Source organism: Carassius auratus, chromosome 10 (genome assembly GCF_003368295.1).
Source record: "Carassius auratus strain Wakin chromosome 10, ASM336829v1, whole genome shotgun sequence".
NCBI classification, from domain to species: Eukaryota; Metazoa; Chordata; class Actinopteri; order Cypriniformes; family Cyprinidae; genus Carassius; species Carassius auratus.
In genome coordinates this window covers 21,579,874-21,599,740 of record NC_039252.1, presented here as the reverse complement: position 1 = coordinate 21,599,740, position 19,867 = coordinate 21,579,874, and the positions used below count along the sequence as shown (strand labels likewise).

At 35.7% G+C, this 19,867-nt stretch overlaps 2 protein-coding genes across 2 annotated transcripts; both read right to left on the bottom strand.

Annotated features, from left to right (window-relative positions):
• Window positions 1-403: 403 nt before the first annotated feature.
• LOC113110505 (interleukin-1 beta-like) lies at window positions 404-2,540 on the bottom strand. The gene is made up of 7 exons (XM_026274667.1): window positions 2,441-2,540; window positions 2,297-2,335; window positions 1,962-2,037; window positions 1,689-1,869; window positions 1,075-1,248; window positions 846-982; window positions 404-756 (listed from the first exon to the last, which is right to left on the bottom strand). The coding sequence occupies exons 2-7, from the start codon at window positions 2,329-2,331 to the stop codon at window positions 541-543; spliced, it is 819 nt and encodes a 272-aa protein (XP_026130452.1). The 5' UTR covers window positions 2,332-2,335; window positions 2,441-2,540; the 3' UTR covers window positions 404-540.
• Window positions 2,541-10,828: 8,288 nt separating this feature from the next.
• On the bottom strand, window positions 10,829-13,064 carry LOC113110504 (interleukin-1 beta-like). Its single transcript, XM_026274666.1, has 7 exons — window positions 12,980-13,064; window positions 12,836-12,874; window positions 12,525-12,600; window positions 12,251-12,431; window positions 11,637-11,810; window positions 11,408-11,544; window positions 10,829-11,318 (listed from the first exon to the last, which is right to left on the bottom strand). Exons 2-7 carry the CDS (start codon window positions 12,871-12,873, stop codon window positions 11,103-11,105), a joined length of 822 nt encoding a protein of 273 aa, XP_026130451.1. The 5' UTR covers window position 12,874; window positions 12,980-13,064; the 3' UTR covers window positions 10,829-11,102.
• Between the last annotated feature and the right edge of the window lie 6,803 nt (window positions 13,065-19,867).

The window sequence follows — 19,867 nt, the reverse complement described above, 5'->3', positions numbered from 1 at the left end:
GTGTTTCTGTCAATTGCATTATTTTGGTGTCTCCTTAAAATGCATGAATGCAGTTTATTTAAGCTGATAAGAGTTTGCATTTTCTTTTTGATATTCTGTTGTCACTTTATTTAATAATCTTAATGGCAATCTTGTAACAATAATAATCTTTGTATTATTAGCTAATCAAAGTTAATCAACTACACAACACCAAGTAACATGCATATTATAGGTTAATTTTAATAGAAGATACAATCAATACAGTTTTAAATAATCTTGATTTAAAAATAATTTAAAATAAATATTAAATATAATTAAATTAAGCACATAGGCAAAATTGTTTCCTCATACTTCAGGAAAATTCAACATGAATTTACCGTTCCCAACACAAACCTTATAAATTGCAAATTTTTTTTAAAAGATTATAAAAAGCCAGACAGATGCATAAAATCATTCAGGTTTGCAACGTTTGAACAAATCCAGATTATAAACTGTACATGGTACATACTCTCTGGAAATGTGTTTTTGGATCGAATCTGATTCTTAACTCAGGATTGCTTGTTAATCTTCAAGTGTGAAGTTTGTGGTTCGGTCAGTTGGCACCTGGATCATTTCCACCCTCTCCCAGTCATCAAAAGCGGTGGAAATATACCATCCAGGATATTTAACAGATTCAAAAGTATTGTAAGCTGTGCCCGTCTCTTTCCTGAAGAAGAGGAGACTGTCGTACCCGTTCGGGTCACCGACTTTAATGGTGTTCAAGGGGCCACTGACCTCCTAAAAAAATAAAAAGCACTTTAAATTCCTTAATTTTATAATGTGGAAACATTTCTTGGGGAAGGTTAATGTATTTGTGGTGCACGGACCTTCAAGATCAGGATGGGGGAAGACCCATCAGACTCGGTACAAGCAATGTAGAGGTTGCTGTTGGAGATCGCCAGGCACACAGGCTGGCCCTTATTTTGTGGAGCACTGGATAAGTACGTCGACATGCTGAATCGAACTGAAAGGAGCAAAAAATGTGTAGGGGGTAATGTTAAAAGGACATTTCTGAAGTCATGCAGTTACATGTGAAAGCTTGTGTTGAAGATTTACCTTTGTATTGAATGTTTCCTGCACTCAGCGTCACTGCCTTCAAATGAAGATCTTCGTTGTTCAGTTTGTTGCTCTGCACCAGGGTCTTTTTGTACTTATCACAAATGGTGCACTGCAGGGTCCGGCTGGACTTACTGTAAGTCTGTGACACATTAAGCGGCTTCACTAGACGCTCTGTGGAAATAAAAATACAGTGAAGATCAATCAAAAGAGAGCAAATTCTTAAACGTTATGGTAGGCAAATTTCCTTTTTAAATCAATTAATTTAAAATTTAATTTAATTTAAAACTTAAGTGTCAATTTTTTTTTCGAAATTGAGAATTATACATCATCTGAAAGCTGAATAAATAAGCTTTTTATTAGGATCAGACAATATTTGGCAGAGATGCAACTATTTGAAAATCTGGAATCTGAGAATGCAAAAAAATCCAAACACTGAGAAAATCACATTAGAAGTTGTCCAAATGAATTCTTAGCAATGCATATTACTAATCAAAAATGAAGTTTGGATAAATTTACAGGTTTGTTGCTGGTGCTTCCAGCTTTAATCATCTCGATCAACTATCAAACCACCTGATGTTAGTTTAAGCTGCTTAAAAGTTTGCTAACTGTACCTTCGATCACATTCTCCAAGATGAAGTTGAGCAGCGCATCTTCACAAAACTTGCCAGAAGACATTTCTTTGATGTGCTTCAACCTTTCCACAGCAATGATGATGTTCACCACCTTCTTCATGCTGTGAGGATGAGGAGACGGTTCCAGTTTGATGTCTTCATGCATGTCGCATTGGCACATCTGGAGAAAAAAAACAACAATTTTGATTTTTAAGAAGCCTTAATATTAATCAGACCATATCCACGAGCATATTTAACAGCCCACCAACTCACCATGCCGTGTAGATCTGGGCAGTCCGGTTCATCAAAGCCAGCACTGTCAGGGTAAGTTATGTCTTTCTTGAGTGCACTGTTTAGGAAATTACCAAAATGTTTCATTAAAGGAGTTTTAGGCAAATTATTCCAATGCAAAGCAAAGCTAATTAAAATATAGAAGGGCATAATTTACAGATTTTATTTTAAATTCATCATCAGACGAGCTATTTGATAATACATTAATAAAAAAAAAAAAAAAAAAAAAAAAAAAAAAAAATATATATATATATATATATATATATATATATATATATATATATATATATAGTTATAAAAAACAAGCGGGTACTTACTCTGAATGCAAAATATAGTGTCCAATGCATTCCATCGTTCTAAAATAAAGCATAAAACTAGTGAGAAAACAGTGAGAAAAATTTTATCTTTAAATCTGACTTTCAAACAAGAGCCATCTGAAAAGAACATTGTACACTACATACCAGTAATTTAGTTCAGTTCCCTGTCTGGAGTTACTGAGCTGGTTAAATCGTTGTTTCTCTTGGGAGAGTCTTCAGCTGCATGTGTTTCTGACAGTGGAAGTGTGCTTTTTATACACTTCAGCCTCAATTTCCCCTTTTTAAGAATCACGCAATCAACTCCATCAGAGTAAAATTTTTTACGTTTCCACATAACATTTTTATAGTTGCACGTGTTCCTTTGGAATTGTAAAGAATCTTCCCTATTTTCCTTTGTTACATGTCACGATAGAGAACTGTAAAGCTAATTATTTACATTTTATCTTAAGAAAATTAAAGCACGAGCTTGCATGCACTAATGATGGTAAAATTATAATTTAATCCGAATCTAAACATTTATTTCATTGAATGTTTATGATTCTGCATTCATGAAATTAAGAGTCACTTTGAAATGTTTTGACTGTCTTAAATGATCAGATATTAAAAAGGAAAGTATACAGATACAAAGTTTCTTTAAAAGTTCAAGTTCATTGAAAAATATTGCCATTGGTATTATATTTTATGACTAATTCTTAAAAAAAAAAGCAGAGAAGCATTTGTTTTTTATGATAAAGCTATTAAAAGGCGTTAGTTTGAGGAAGTACCAACAAGAAAACCAAGATAAGCATGACATAATTTTTGTATTTTTGGTAAGTATTTTTGCACAAGGCATCCAGTAACAAAAATGGTTTTGTAAAAATTAACTGTGAAACATTTTTGTGACTTTTTCCTCAGTATCTTGACTACTAAAAATGTATAAACTTGTTCAAATGAAAATTATGACATTAAACAGCTTATTACAGTCTTCAATAAATTTTATTATTTTGTGTGTTCATATTTTGTGGTTTCCAACTGCTTTTCAATACTATGTGACATGGGCGTAGGTTTGGTCTCAGCTTTGGTGGGGACACCCCCATACCCCCCCCCCCCCCCTTTTATTTCAGACTGTTGGCAATACAGAATATCACAATACTGAAGTGAATCTACTTCATCTTATTATATTGTGCCCTGACCCCGATATACCATCCTGTATACTGTCCCTAAAGAGCTAGTACAACTGTATAATCTCAAAAATGCACTCTTAAAAAATAAATAAATAAATAAAACACCTGAGACTGTAATGCTGAACAACCAAACATTTATTAACATAAATTATTATGTACATTAGTATTTACACTAACAAAAAATACTCTGCCACAAGGAAACAAATCTAAATAAATAAATATAATAACATTTTTCTATTATAAACACTATTTACCCTCCAGTAGACTCACGTTTATGTTGACTGCAAGATTCTAAATTGACATTCAGTTACTTGCTAACGTAGCATTCTATCATCCTGGGTAACACATACTATCAGCAGTTTATACTATTTTCCACAGTAGAATCTGCATTTGAAAGCCTGGTCATTTACTACTGCTAGTTTATTTGTGTGGCTAGCTAGTTATTTTGCTTACTTACACTCTGACTCTGCTTTATGAAAAAGCTTCTTTTGTCCCTTTTGCATAAGGCATTTCTACAAAGTAAAAAAAGGGGCAAAAAAACCCGGAATTATTCAAATGTTTTTACTCTGGCCTTTGTATGTGGCAGAGAGACAGCCCTGGTAACTTACTGTCGGCGTTGTCAACATGCGCGCACACACACACACACACATACACACACACGCACACACACACACACACAGTGCGCGCATCACCCGCTCGCTGCTAGTGCAAGCACAAAAGTAGTCTGTCAGATACCCCGCCGCCAATCAAATTACAGCGTTTCTTTTACTGTCATCGTGGCCGTTAGAATCGATCCAAATAGCAGTGCAAAAATACAAATAGAAGTTTAAATGAGCTTGCTAAATACTGGTGGGGACAAATTTGTCATCTCAAAATATTGATAGGGACTAGTACCTAGCGTCCCCCCTTAAACCTACGCCCATGCTATGTGATGCAACTTAAGTTTTCGTTTGTAGGAAGAAATCATCCTAATTTTCAACAGTTTTGAACTACACATGATAAAATTCATGAAACTGAAAACATTAAATTTACTTTTATGTAACCCATGTGAGAACTAGCCCCTGTCTCCACTGGCACCAATTTGTAGCAAAATGTACACACAGCTTGTACACTCATCTTTGAGATGTACCTGTGCTTGAAAGAAATGTAAGAGAGTTTCTTACCTACAACGTTTTCTTGTTGAGTCTCAGTCCTCCATGCAGTCTTACTGTTTGTGTTGTGAGGAGCCGTAAATCTTTTCGGGTGCATACAGTAACTCACTCCAGACTGATTTGAGACATGATCCCTGAAACAGCAGTGACTCGTTCAAGCCCCACTGCAAGGACCAGATAACAGCCCATAATATTACATTCAGGGGTCAGAGAGGTCAACAGCAGGGGCTGCAAAAAGTGTCCACATGAGATCGAGAAAGAAGATGGTTATTTAAGTCATTACTGTGTTTGTGATATTCTTATTCAGTGGGGTGCAAAATTATGTTTCAGTTTGAATACATTGTAAAATTATACCACTTGCGTAACAATTCAAGTGAAACGTTTAATGAATGTCACAAATTTCTGACTTTAAATGTCCCAAAAAAATGGAAAATGGTCTTTGTTTACAATTTTGCGCGGTGTTCTGCGCGCAGTCCGCGTGAATCCAAAAACTGAACTGAACAGAGTGCTGAAATTTATGTCATGGGGACATTTGTTAATTTGATTTTTTTTTTAAGCTAAAGAATGTAGCTAAGTGGTTGAAATGGGTACTGCAGTCCAAGTTTTAATTACATTTTCAATGAAAACTCAAGATCTTTCCAATTTACCCTCACAAAGGGTTTTAGATTACCCTGATCAAATTTGGTTCAAAGAACCCAGCAGATGCCGTCTGGCGGCTCCCTCACAAAGAGCAGTAGCTGCTGTATACAGCAATTATGACAGAAGGCAACATGTTCATATAGCATTGTAATCCATATTTATATTAATTTAAACCCAAGGTTCTTCAGAGATGGTCTATCAAAGTACATGTCAAAAATCACCTCAACAACACTGTAATAGCACAGTACGTTTTTATCAGTATCTTACATGTTGGATATCATTATTTGTGGTGTTTAATTCACCCAGTGATGATATAATCAGTAAGTCATCATGGCAACCCATCAAAATAGATGAACCAATTTCAACTTACGTTCTTAAGTCTGTCTAGTGACAATGAAAATACATGCTAAAAGAAAATACTGTTTAAACGTTGCTTATTTAGATTTGCTTTATTGTGAACAAGGCCTTAAAGGGTTAGTTCACCCAGATAGCAAAATTATGTAATTAATAACTTACCCATGTTGTTTCAAACCCGTAAAACCTCCGTTTTATCTTTGGAATACAGTTTAAGATATTTTAGATTTAATCCGAGAGCTCTCAGTCCCTCCATTGAAGCTGTGTGTACGGTATACAGTCCATGTCCAGAAAGGTAAGAAACACATAATCAAAGTAGTCCATTTTGGTCCAAAAATAGCAAAAACGACGACTTTATTCAGCATTGTCTTCTCTTCCGTATCTGTTGTGAGAAAAAGTTCAAATCAAAGCAGTCTGGATATCCGGTTCGCGAACGAAACATTCAGTTCACCAAATCGAACTGAATCGTTTTAAATGGTTCGCATCTCTTATACGCATTAATCCACAAATGACTTAAGCTGTTAACTTTTTTAATGTGGCTGACACTCTCTCTGAGTTCAAACAAACCAATATCCCGGAGTAATGCATGCACTCAAACAGTACACTGACTGAACTGCTGTGAAGAGAGAACTGAAGATGAACACTGAGCCGAGCCAGATAACGAATGAAAGATTCACTGGTTCTTTTGCGCTCGACGTAATGGCGTCATTTGCGATGATTCAAGCCTTCGGTTTACCCGCGCTCATAACACTAGCACAGAATGAGTTCAGAATCAATCACCAAAAGAATCAGTTCAGTTCAGACGCTCTGTGTGTCGGTCTGCTTCACGCTGAATCACACATGCGCAGTATCATCAGCTCCTCAGTTCACGAATTGGACGCGTCTGACAGAAATGGTTCTTGACTCGTGAATAAGTCAATGTTTTGTTGGCAGTGTTGTGCAAGTTACTTCCAAACTGTAATACATTATATATTACTTGTTACTGTCATTTAAAAGTAATTACATACATTACAATATTACTGTCTCAGAATTGTAATGCGTTACATTACCCCTGTATTACCTTTTAGTTACTCTCAGCAAACAGTTTACGGTTTGCAGTTTACCATACCTGTTCATTTATTTATTTATTTATTTATTTTTGCTATTTATTTGTTTTTATGCTATTTAAAAAAGGGAAAAATATACTTGAAATAAAACTCCACACTTCTGTATAGGGCTGGGCGATCTGAGGAAAAATTCATATCTCTCTATTTTTTGTCTGATATATATATTAAAGCAGAAGTTAAAAATGAAAATTATTAAAAAGCACAGACTGAGTAAAAAGGCTATTTTGATTACCCCATTACACTTTACAGTTAGTGCTATCATACAAATACACTTACTTATAGGTTTAAAATTCTACATGTCACATTTAATGTCCAACTATAAATATTTCAGCAAAATGTATACATTAGAATTATTGCGCTCCTGTTTCATGGAGCTCATCTGTTAGGCGCGCATGCGCGGCTGCGCTCGACTAGCGGAGAATCGCTGAAGCAAAAGCTCATGCACTTCTGCAATGTAAGTTAGGCATTAAGGAAAACAGCACATCTCAAACACGTCTCTCAGTCTCTGTCAGCCTCAGGCAGCCTTTCTGTCAGAGCTTCTAACGGGGCGAGCGCGAGCCGCTTTGAACTGAAACTACTAGGAAAGAAATAAAACGCAGAAATTATTTAAATGCAAAACAAACAACACAAGCAGCTATTGACTGACCACGAACAGGAAATATGACTTATTTGCTTCATATTTCGATTCGTTAATGTCTTGCGGTCTTCAGTCTTTTTTTTCTTCTTTTCTTTGAAAAATTAAATTTTGGGCTAAATGTGCATTGTGACGCAAATATTACTGAACATGTACCGAGTAAAATATTACTGAAAATTGATTAGTAATGCCTTACACTACTGCGTTACAGCAAAAAGTAATATTTTACTGTAATGCATTAATTTTGTAATGCGTTACTCCCAACACTGTTTGTTGGTTATCTGGCTCGGCTCGGTGTTCATCTTCAGTTCTCTCTTCACAGCAGTTCAGTCAGTTTACTGTTTGAGTAAATGAATTACTCCGGGATATTGGTTTGTTTGAACTCAGAGGGAGTGTCAGCCACATTAAAAAAGTTAACAGCTTAAGTCATTTGTGGATTAATGCGTATTAGAGATGCGAACCATTTAAAATGATTCAGTTCAATTTGGTGAACTCAATGATTCGTTCGCGAACCGGATATCCAGACTGCTTTGTTTTGAACTCTCTCACAACAGACACGGAAGAGAAGACAATGCTGAATAAAGTCGTCGTTTTTGCTATTTTTTGGCCAAAATGTATTTTTGATGCTTCAAAAAATTCTAACTGACCCTCTGATGTCACATGGACTACTTTGATGATGTTTTTCTTACCTTTCTGGACATGGACAGTATACCGTACACACAGTTTCAATGGAGGGACTGAGAGCTCTCGGATTAAATCTAAAATATCTTAAGCTGTGTTCCAAAGATAAACGGAGGTCTTATGGGTTTGAAACAACATGAGGGTAAGTTTTTAATTACATAAATTTGCTATTTGGGTGAACTAACCCTTTAAGCCTACACGTGACTTGCCAAATATATAATGAAATAAGTTGACATTTGATGTGCTCTATTTGAAAGACAAGTCTGATATCAAGAGTTTACAGATGGGGTGCCGCCATCTTGTAGCAGAACTTCACTTGCGTTAGCATCCCATTGACCTCTCATTCATTTTGGCGTCACTTTGACAGCGAATAACTTTACATCTGAGGCGTTTAAAGACTCCATTTGTCCATAATTTATTTCTAAAAATACACGACAATGTATAAAGGGCTCCATTAACTTCTATGTTACATTATGGCCCCGTAGAAACAGTTTTTGTAAAAATAGGCTAACGATTGCGTCATAACCACTCGACTCTCTGTCGCACAGTAGAGATATTACCTTACAGACAGGAGGAGAAGCTCGCAGGCAATTAACTTAATATGGCGTACTGGCGTTACATTTTAAAATACTATACAAAATAATTAATCAGAATACTTACTCCTGCTCACTCACCCCAAAGAACTCCCCGCTCAAGCTCGCCGTCTCTGCAAGATTAAAGGAGCATTGCGTAGGTTCTGAAATTTCTAGCCGTTACTGACACCAGTGGCTGTTAGAGGAACTGCAGCCAGTCTCATGCTCGTTCTCAATGCGCACGCTCGTACGAGCATGACCACATCAACCAGGGTTGCCGCAGCAAACACTGACGGCTCATCGAGATTCATCAGCATGTTTGAGGTAAGAAAAGTTATAGTACTTAGTATAGTATAGTACTTAGTATAGTATAGTAAGGTTATTGTTTGACAGACCATATTTTAGTAGAATGTTGCAGTGCTACTTTATATTATCAACTAAAGTCTATTTCTAAAAGTATTTTAACACTTTAACACACACACTCCCAACACTCACAGACCTCTTATTTTGACTATTGTAGAGTGACGCTAAATTATATAACTGAGTTGAAGACTTTATGCTTATTTTTAGATGCAGTACAATTACTATTCTAGTTGTACTACTATACTATTTGTAGAATAGCAATACCATGATGGTAAGGTAAAGGAACTCTAACCTTTATGTATGTGCTTGTCATGCTTTATTTTCATTCAGAATACCACATGAAATGTTGCACTAAAAACACTTGTCATTGTAAATAATTAGTTTTTTTCCCCTGTCAGGACAGCTCAGAAGACTTTCAAATTCCCGTGGAGGAGAGTACTGAGGAGAGCAGTGACACTGGAAGGGGGAGGGGGGGAACCAGAGGTAGAGCAAGAGGGAGAGGAAGGGGGCGAGGCAGAGGTGCAAGTAGAGAAAGAGGCAGGGGAAGAGGACGGAGGAGGGGCAGGTTTTTATACCCAGCGCTGACCGGAGCTCCCGCCAAGAATCAAATGCCGCTCCGATGTTGACTCTTGACTTTGCCCGACGCCGGTCTCTCTCTTTTTGAAACACTATATACGTTTTTTTTTTTTTTTTTTTTTTTTTTTTACGAGGAGTGTCCGTGAGTGTCTGAATTGTGCTGCCGGAGGCTGGTCGCTTCTTTCCATCCACAGAGTCCATCTGAAAACACTATTGCCGCTGCTTACTATAATGGCTATACTATAACATGCCGTATGGTTGTAAGCCCAAGTAGATGAGAACGCGCATGACGTCACATTTTGTGAATTTTCGCGCCAATTCGGGCCCGACTCCTCCACACACAATTGGCTGATAGAGGCAACCGTGGTGGACAGTCGAGGTGTCATTCTTTTTTTTACATCATGGTTGGCTCATACATGTACAAATGAAAACTCTATCTTAAAGATTTTTTTAAGTAAAAACCTCCACATAGCTCATTTAATGATGGTATTTTGCAGGCACAGCAACTAGAAGATTTACTTCTGTCAGACAGGTTGCTGACATCATCAAGCGTAGTTTGAGTCTGCGCGTCAGAAACGGAAGTGCTAAAAATAGCTAAAAATGGGCTTCACTTGTCTCAATTGAGTTCCAATGGGGTCGCTGTGTCCATTTCTTTTACTGTCTATGGTCAGGACAAGAGAAAGTACCGCAGAGGGAGTTGTGACCTGATATATAAAACTAACAATTATAACAAAACGTAATTTTTAAGTTTAGCTTAAGTTTTTACTTCTCCATGTTTCAGTGTAAAATTTCTAAGTTTATTTTGTCTCGTTTAATAAACGTAAAAAATGTCTCATTGTTAAATGAAAAAGTTCCAAGTTCAAGATCCATTGAAAAGTAACATTTTACTTATTAAGATTATCAATAAAGTGACGTCAATGCACAAAAATAAATAAATAAACAATCAATGCTTCAAGCATAAATTAATTGCATTTAAGTGTAGGATGAATGCAAGTAAATTATCTATTAACTGTAGAATTTATTAATTAGTGTTTCTGTCAATTGCATTATTTTGGTGTCTCCTTAAAATGCATGAATGCAGTTTATTTAAGCTGATAAGAGTTTGCATTTTCTTTTTGATATTCTGTTGTCACTTTATTTAATAATCTTAATGGCAATCTTGTAACAATAATAATCTTTGTATTATTAGCTAATCAAAGTTAATCAACTACACAACACCAAGTAACATGCATATTATAGGTTAATTTTAATAGAAGATACAATCAATACAGTTTTAAATAATCTTGATTTAAAAATAATTTAAAATAAATATTAAATATAATTAAATTAAGCACATAGGCAAAATTGTTTCCTCATACTTCAGGAAAATTCAACATGAATTTACCGTTCCCAACACAAACCTTATAAATTGCAAATTTTTTTAAAAGATTATAAAAAGCCAGACAGATGCATAAAATCATTCAGGTTTGCAACGTTTGAACAAATCCAGATTATAAACTGTACATGGTACATACTCTCTGGAAATGTGTTTTTGGATCGAATCTGATTCTTAACTCAGGATTGCTTGTTAATCTTCAAGTGTGAAGTTTGTGGTTCGGTCAGTTGGCACCTGGATCATTTCCACCCTCTCCCAGTCATCAAAAGCGGTGGAAATATACCATCCAGGATATTTAACAGATTCAAAAGTATTGTAAGCTGTGCCCGTCTCTTTCCTGAAGAAGAGGAGACTGTCGTACCCGTTCGGGTCACCGACTTTAATGGTGTTCAAGGGGCCACTGACCTCCTAAAAAAATAAAAAGCACTTTAAATTCCTTAATTTTATAATGTGGAAACATTTCTTGGGGAAGGTTAATGTATTTGTGGTGCACGGACCTTCAAGATCAGGATGGGGGAAGACCCATCAGACTCGGTACAAGCAATGTAGAGGTTGCTGTTGGAGATCGCCAGGCACACAGGCTGGCCCTTATTTTGTGGAGCACTGGATAAGTACGTCGACATGCTGAATCGAACTGAAAGGAGCAAAAAATGTGTAGGGGGTAATGTTAAAAGGACATTTCTGAAGTCATGCAGTTACATGTGAAAGCTTGTGTTGAAGATTTACCTTTGTATTGAATGTTTCCTGCACTCAGCGTCACTGCCTTCAAATGAAGATCTTCGTTGTTCAGTTTGTTGCTCTGCACCAGGGTCTTTTTGTACTTATCACAAATGGTGCACTGCAGGGTCCGGCTGGACTTACTGTAAGTCTGTGACACATTAAGCGGCTTCACCAGACGCTCTGTGGAAATAAAAAGACAGTGAAGACCAATCAAAAGAGAGCAAATTCTTAAACGTTATTGTAGTCAGATTTCCTTTTTAAATCAATTAATTTAAAATTTAATTTAATTTAAAACTTAAGTGTCAATTTTTTTTTCGAAATTGAGAATTATACATCATCTGAAAGCTGAATAAATAAGCTTTTTATTAGGATCAGACAATATTTGGCAGAGATGCAACTATTTGAAAATCTGGAATCTGAGAATGCAAAAAAATCCAAACACTGAGAAAATCACATTAGAAGTTGTCCAAATGAATTCTTAGCAATGCATATTACTAATCAAAAATGAAGTTTGGATAAATTTACAGGTTTGTTGCTGGTGCTTCCAGCTTTAATCATCTCGATCAACTATCAAACCACCTGATGTTAGTTTAAGCTGCTTAAAAGTTTGCTAACTGTACCTTCGATCACATTCTCCAAGATGAAGCTGAGCAGCGCATCTTCACAAAACTTGCCAGAAGACATTTCTTTGATGTGCTTCAACCTTTCCACAGCAATGATGATGTTCACCACCTTCTTCATGCTGTGAGGATGAGGAGACGGTTCCAGTTTGATGTCTTCATGCATGTCGCATTGGCACATCTGGAGAAAAACAACAACAAAAAGTAATTTTTAAGAAGCCTTAATATTAATCAGACCATATCCACGAGCATATTTAACAGCCCACCAACTCACCATGCCGTGTAGATCTGGGCAGTCCGGTTCATCAAAGCCAGCACTGTCAGGGTAAGTTATGTCTTTCTTGAGTGCACTGTTTAGGAAATTAACGAAATGTATCATTAAAGGAGTTTTAGGCAGATTATTCCAATGCAAAGCAAAGCTAATTAAAAATATAGAAAGGCATAACTTACAGATTTTATTTTAAATTCATCATCAGACAAGAGCTATTTGATAATACATTAATAAAAAAAAAATTAAAAAAAAATAATATATATATATATATATATATATATATATATAATTATAAAAAACAAGCGGGTACTTACTCTGAATGCAAAATATAGTGTCCAATGCATTCCATCATTCTAAAATAAAGCATAAAACTAGTGAGAAAACAGTGAGAAAAACTTTATCTTTAAATCTGACTTTCAAACAAGAGCCATCTGAAAAGAACATTGTACACTACATACCAGTAATTTAGTTCAGTTCCCTGTCTGGAGTTACTGAGCTGGTTAAATCGTTGTTTCTCTTGGGAGAGTCTTCAGCTGCATGTGTTTCTGACAGTGGAAGTGTGCTTTTTATACACTTCAGCCTGAATTTCCCCTTTTTAAGAATCACGTAATCAACTCCATCAGAGTAAAATTTTTTACGTTTCCACATAACATTTTTATAGTTGCACGTGTTCCTTTGGAATTGTAAAGAATCTTCCCTATTTTCCTTTGTTACATGTCACGATAGAGAACTGTAAAGCTAATTATTTACATTTTATCTTAAGAAAATTAAAGCACGAGCTTGCATGCACTAACGATGGTAAAATTATAATTTAATCCGAATCTAAACATTTATTTCATTGAAGTTTTATGATTCTGCATTCATGAAATTAAGAGTCACTTTGAAATGTTTTGACTGTCTTAAATGATTAGATATTAAAAAGGAAAGTATACAGATACAAAGTTTCTTTAAAAGTTCAAGTTCATTGAAAAATATTGCCATTGGTATTATATTTTATGACTAATTCTTAAAAAAAAAAGCAGAGAAGCATTTGTTTTTTATGATAAAGCTATTAAAAGGCGTTAGTTTGAGGAAGTACCAACAAGAAAACCAAGATAAGCATGACATAATTTTTGTATTTTTGGTAAGTATTTTTGCACAAGGCATCCAGTAACAAAAATGGTTTTGTAAAAATTAACTGTGAAACATTTTTGTGACTTTTTCCTCAGTATCTTGACTACTAAAAATGTATAAGGCTTGTTCAAATGAAAATTATGAAATTAAACAGCCTATTACAGGCTTCAATAAATTTTATTATTTTGTTTGTGTGTTCATATTTTGTGGTTTCCAACTGCTTTTCAATACTATGTGATGCAACTTAAGTTTTCGTTTGTAGGAAGAAATAATCCTAATTTTCAACAGTTTTGAACTACACATGATAAAATTCATGAAACTAAAAACATTAAATTTACTTTTATGTAACCCATGTGAGAACTAGCCCCTGTCTCCACTGGCACCAATTTTTAGCAAAATGTACACACAGCTTGTACACTCATCTTTGAGATGTACCTGTGCTTGAAAGAAATGTAAGAGAGTTTCTTACCTACAACGTTTTCTTGTTGAGTCTCAGTCCTCCATGCAGTCTTACTGTTTGTGTTGTGAGGAGCCGTAAATCTTTTCGGGTGCATACAGTAACTCACTCTAGACTGATCTGAGACATGATCCCTGAAACAGCAGTGACTCGTTCAAGCCCCACTGCAAGGACCAGATAACAGCCCATAATATTACATTCAGGGGTCAGAGAGGTCAACAGCAGGGGCTGCAAAAAGTGTCCACATGAGATCGAGAAAGAAGATGGTTATTTAAGTCATTACTGTGTTTGTGATATTCTTATTCAGTGGGGTGCAAAATTATGTTTCAGTTTGAATACATTGTAAAATTATACCATTTGCGTAACAATTCAAGTGAAACAATTCACTCACTCACTCACTTAATGAATGTCACAAATTTCTGACTTTAAATGTCCCAAAAAAATTGAAAACAGTCTTTGTTTACAATTTTGTTCTGCTCGCAATCTGCATGAATCCAAAAACTGAACTGAACAGAGTGCTGAAATTTATGTCATTGGGACATTTGTTCATTTTAATTTTTTTTAAGCTAAAGAATGTTGCTAAGTGGTTGAAATGGGTACTGCAGTCCAAATTTTAATTACATTTTCAATGAAAACAAGATCTTTCCAATTTACCCTCACAAAGGGCTTAGATTACCCTGATCAAATTTGGAATTAATCTGATTTAATCTCGAAGAGGAGAACATAGCTTGATTGGCACGTCGTTGAAATATTGAAGATGGTGCTATTGAGCCATTTTGCCACACACATTTCAGAAACCCAATTCAGGTGTGAATTTTTCACTTCTGGTGCGTGTGCAAAACTTCACGAGTTTAACAAGCATGGTTAGGCCCTCAAAAATGCAATTCATTCTGGAGAAGAAGATGAAATAGAAACTAGGAAATTCCAATAGGGTCCTCGCACCACCAGTGAGAGTTGTTTCTCATGTGGGTTGCCAGATTGAGGAAACACAGCAGTAACAAGCAAAGTTTACAATGTAAGGTGATTTATCCACATTTTAATATGTCTCTGGTCATAGAAGTTTTCAGATGGCAAGGCTTTTAAAGTTGGTGGCTGGGAAATGGGAAGTCTTGGCCTAGTGGTTAGAGAGCTTGACGCCTAACCCTAAGGTTGTGGGTTCTTATCTCAGGCCAGCAATACTACGACTTAGGTGCCCTTGAGCAAGGCATCGAACCCCCAACTGCTCCTCGGGCACCGCAGCATAAATGGCTGCCCACTGCTCCGGGTGTGTGTTCACGGTGTGTGCTTGTGTTCACTGCTGTGTGTGTGCTTTGGATGTGTTAAATGCAGATCATGAATTCTGAGTATGGGTCACCATACATGGCTGAATGTCACTTCACTTTCATTTTAGTACCCTGTGCTTTTTTTTTGCCAGCTGACAACCTGGGGTGCCATAGTACTATTGAACTTACCAGTGTGTGGAATCACACGGACCAAGTAAAAAAACAGAAAGAAAAATTTGTATGTGAACTTAGTACGTTTCATAAATATCTGCAAACATTTTATGCTATTTCTATGCTTTAGATTAGAGCATTCAAATATATAACATACAGTAACTATACAATGAGATTTTGTCAAGTCACAAAAATACAAAACACCTTTTTCGTTTTTTAAGCACTGCCTAAAAAAAAACAAAAAAAAACAAATAACTATAAATAAATACATAAATAACACCACTGGCTCTGCACCCTTTACCTAAATTCATTACTTCAGACTAAAGTGCCCTCTAGAAGCTTCTGACGTCAAACATAAAAAGTTCTGGATTAATTAATTTCACTATTTCCGTCTATGGAAGAATGTCCACAATTGGGTCATTCTGAAAATAAATTCTTCCACAAAGAGGGTTTTTAGGAGTTTTGTCTAGTTAGGCAATCCCTATTCACCCATTTAAACAAATATTGGGAGAATTTCTGCATTTATGAAACTTCCTCATTTAGCTTCTGCAAAATGCTGATATAAAATGTTAAACTCCGCTGCACTGACACTTTTTGTCAGGAGAACACAAAAAAAAACTGCTCATATGCAGATTTACCATTTTAAGACAATATTATTGTATTCTCATGAGGTTTCTGATAGGTCAAACATACACAATCAGTCAGGATTTAAAGTTTACTGGAAATTGTGACACAAAACAATCCAAACCCTTACTCTTACTATCTTATCCTGCAATCCTGTGACTCAGTCTTTCTAGGTGTGTTCTATAAGGATGTGTGTAAATGTTGTTGCATCATTAGGGATACTATCTTAAATTACAGGTGCATCTCAATAAATAAGAATTTTGTGGAAAAGTTCATTTATTTTAGTAATTCAACTCAAATTGTGAAACTTGTGAATTAAAGAAATTAAATGCACAAAGACTTAAGTAGTTTAAGTCTTTGGTTCTTTTAATTGTGATGATTTGGCTCAGATTTAACAAACAAACAAAAAAACTAAACACTAATTCATTATCTCAACAAATTTGAATATGGTCACATGTCAATCAGCTAATCAACTCAAAACACCTGCAAAGGTTTCCTGATCTTTCAAAATGGTCTCTCAGTTTGGTTCACTAGGTTACACAATCATGGGGAAGACTGTTGATTTGACAGTTGTCCAGAAGACAATCATTGACACCCTTCACAGGGAGGGTAAGCCACAAACATTCACTGGCAAAGAGGCTGGCTGTTCACAGAGTGCTGTATCCAAGCATGTTAACAGAAAGTTGAGTTGAAGGAAAAAGTGTGGAAGAAAAAGATGCACAACCAACTGAGAGAACCAGAGCATTGTGAGGATTGTCAAGCAAAATTGATTGCTTCAATCGAATCGAGACTGGGGTCAAAACATCAAGAGAAGTGTCACCACACAAAGACGTGTTGAGGAATTTGTCTACAGTTGTCGTATTCTTCTTGTTAAGCCACTCCTGAACCACAGACAACATCAGAGGCGTCTTACCTGGGCTAAGGAGAAAAAGAAGTGGTCTTTTGCACATTGGTCCAATGTCCTCTTTTCAGATGAGAGCAAGTTTTGTATTTTATTTGGAAACCAAGGTCCTAGAGTCTAGAGGAAGGGTGGAGAAGCTCATAGGCCAAGTTGCTTGAAGTCCAGTGTTAAGTTTCCACAGTCTGTGATGATTTGGGGTGCAATGTCATCTGCTGGTATTGGTCCATTGGGTTTAAAACAAAACAAAAAAAAAAACCCGGAAAAAAACAAATTCAATGCACTGTGAATTGGTGGGTTTTTGTTAAATGTGACCCAAAATCATTACAATTAAAAGAACCAAAGACTACTTCAGTCTGTGTGCATTGAATTTATTCATTACACGAGTTTCATAATTTGAGGTGAATTACTGAAACGAGTAATAGTGCTGAAAATTCAGCTTTGATTCAGGAATAAATTCACCTACATTTGAAAATATATTAAAATAAGAAACCTTTTAAACTGTAATAATATTTCATAATATTACTGATTTTAGCGTATTTTTGATGATATAAATGAAGCCTTGGTGGACATTTGAATGGTACTGTATGCATGTAGCCTTCACACAGAAGCATGATGTAACCTTGTATGTACTTCCACTTCCAAATATGGTCTTCAGTGTTTTTGTGACATGACGTGACTAATAAAAGGAAATTGGTCATAAGTTTATAAAAAGAAAATACCAAAACTATACTCATATGTAAATAATGAGTATTTAATGAGTATATAGATAAGCTATAATACATCCCTAAAGTAGACAACATTAAAAATGAAAGATTTTAGAAATCTAAGAAAAAATTCAAACAGTCAAATAATCCTGTTGTTTTCATATTATTTCTTTTTATAATTTAATATATATTATGTTTTTGGCTGAATCTGCCTCAAGTACAAGATATTATACTAAGGGGCTGTTGAATGTTTGAATCTGATTGGCTGATGAACATTGCAGGGGTTTCTAACCCTGTTCCTGGAGACCTACCTTCCTGTAGAGTTCAGCTCCAACCCTGATCAAACGCAACTGAACCAAGTAATTAGGATCTGAAGGAGCACTTGATTCCAGACAGGTGTGTTTGATTAGGGTTGGATCTCCAGTAACAGGGTTGGGCACACTGATGCAATTATTTTCAGGGAAACACACAGCAAACGTGGTTCCAGGCAGCTCTGGACCACATTTCATCACTTAGCCAAATTATTTCAGTAATTTCAAAGGTCTTACAACAGCAAAATAACCAAAACCCACAAGAACACTGGCCAAACAAATAAATATGATAAAAATGAAAGATCATTTCAATGGTTTTGGCACAAAATTACGTTTTATTATGTACGGATAGCACATACTCTATTTCTCCTGCTCTAGATTTCCCTATCGTGTGCACACACTTTATGTTTACACTTTTAACATGTACATGACATCACTGATGACGTGCAGAATGCAGCTGGAGGGCAGGAAGTGATTTTGAATCAAATGAATCACTAGCAGAAGTGGTTACGTTACGTTGTTTATGGATGATCAAATCGGCCAAACCAAAAAATTACAAGGAGCTTTTATTGTGTATGAAAATGTGTTGTTCATAAGCGGGAAAAAGTCAAGAAATTGATTGAAAAACGCAGGAAACAGTGGCTTGTAAACCTGCGTCGGGAGGAGCGAAGCTGGATAATACTACTTTGTGTAAATGGTTAATAATACTAATTATATATATATATATATATATATATATATATATATATATATATATATATATCTTTAATCAAAATCTGAACATTTGCTTCTGCTCTGGAATGGAATGGCATTCCTTTTCTTGTGACGTCAGACTGACGGTTTGGGCTGAATATCCAAACATATCAGAATCAGAAAGAGCTTTATTGCCAAGTATTCTTGCGCATACAAGGTGTTTGTTTTAGTGACACAAGCTTCCAGTACACAGAGACAACAACAACATACTGATTTTTATTTTTATATAAATAGACAAATATCGCAAAAAAAAAAAAGAAAAAGGAAATTGTATAAACAGTTGTGGTACAGATGATAATGGAATAGAATAGAGTGAGATGCAGGGATGTACTAGGATGGAGGTGGTTAAAAAATAAATATAAGGATATTGCACATATTTATTGCATAATTGGGAAACATTTACCTGTTCATGATTTAGATTGCCTGGGGGAAGAAACTGTTCTTGTGAACCCTGTTCTGGTATTTGCGGCTCTAAAGTGCCAGCCAGATGGCAAAAGTTCGAAAAGGGGATAACTTGGATAAGAGGGATCCAGAGTGATTTTCTGAGCCCTTTTCCTCACTATGGATGTATACGGTTCTTGAAGTGTGGCCAGGGGAGCACCAATATAATACTTTCCTGGTCAAATAAAGGTGATAATACATATATACATATATGTTAAAACACTCATAAAACAGACAAACCTCCTGGGACTGGGTGGAAACCGGATTATCAGCACACAGGAGTACTGGAAAGTTTGCAGTCTTGCATCTTTTTGTTTGCTGAAATGAGCAAAAGACAGTTCATATAAATAAAAATTTTTGAAGTGACAAAGCACAAATAACTGAAAATCAATTATCAGTAGAATTAAAGCATTCATTCACCCCCCCAAAAAAATTATAATTCTGTCACCATTTACTTGTTTACCTTTGTTGTTCCAAACCCACATGACTTTTATTCATGGATGTCAAGAATAATAAGAAACTTGATTTGGCCGTATGTCTCATACTGCAGATTGTATGGCTGTTCTGTTCTGTTCTGTAGGGCAGTTCTTCATTACCATTTGAGTGTGT

What these genes read in the sequence shown, in the direction of transcription:
- LOC113110505 (XM_026274667.1), bottom strand. Translation starts at nt 2,331, where the DNA reads ATGGAATGCATTGGACACTATATTTTGCATTCAGA. An exon ending in CTTGGAGAATGTGATCGAAG is followed by an intron (nt 1,249 to 1,688) that starts GTACAGTTAGCA and finishes TTATTTCCACAG; the next exon opens with AGCGTCTAGTGAAGCCGCTT. An exon ending in AGGAAACATTCAATACAAAG is followed by an intron (nt 983 to 1,074) that starts GTAAATCTTCAA and finishes TGCTCCTTTCAG; the next exon opens with TTCGATTCAGCATGTCGACG.
- LOC113110504 (XM_026274666.1), bottom strand. Translation starts at nt 12,873, where the DNA reads ATGATGGAATGCATTGGACACTATATTTTGCATTCAGA. An exon ending in GCCCAGATCTACACGGCATG is followed by an intron (nt 12,432 to 12,524) that starts GTGAGTTGGTGG and finishes GTTTTTCTCCAG; the next exon opens with ATGTGCCAATGCGACATGCA. An exon ending in AGGAAACATTCAATACAAAG is followed by an intron (nt 11,545 to 11,636) that starts GTAAATCTTCAA and finishes TGCTCCTTTCAG; the next exon opens with TTCGATTCAGCATGTCGACG.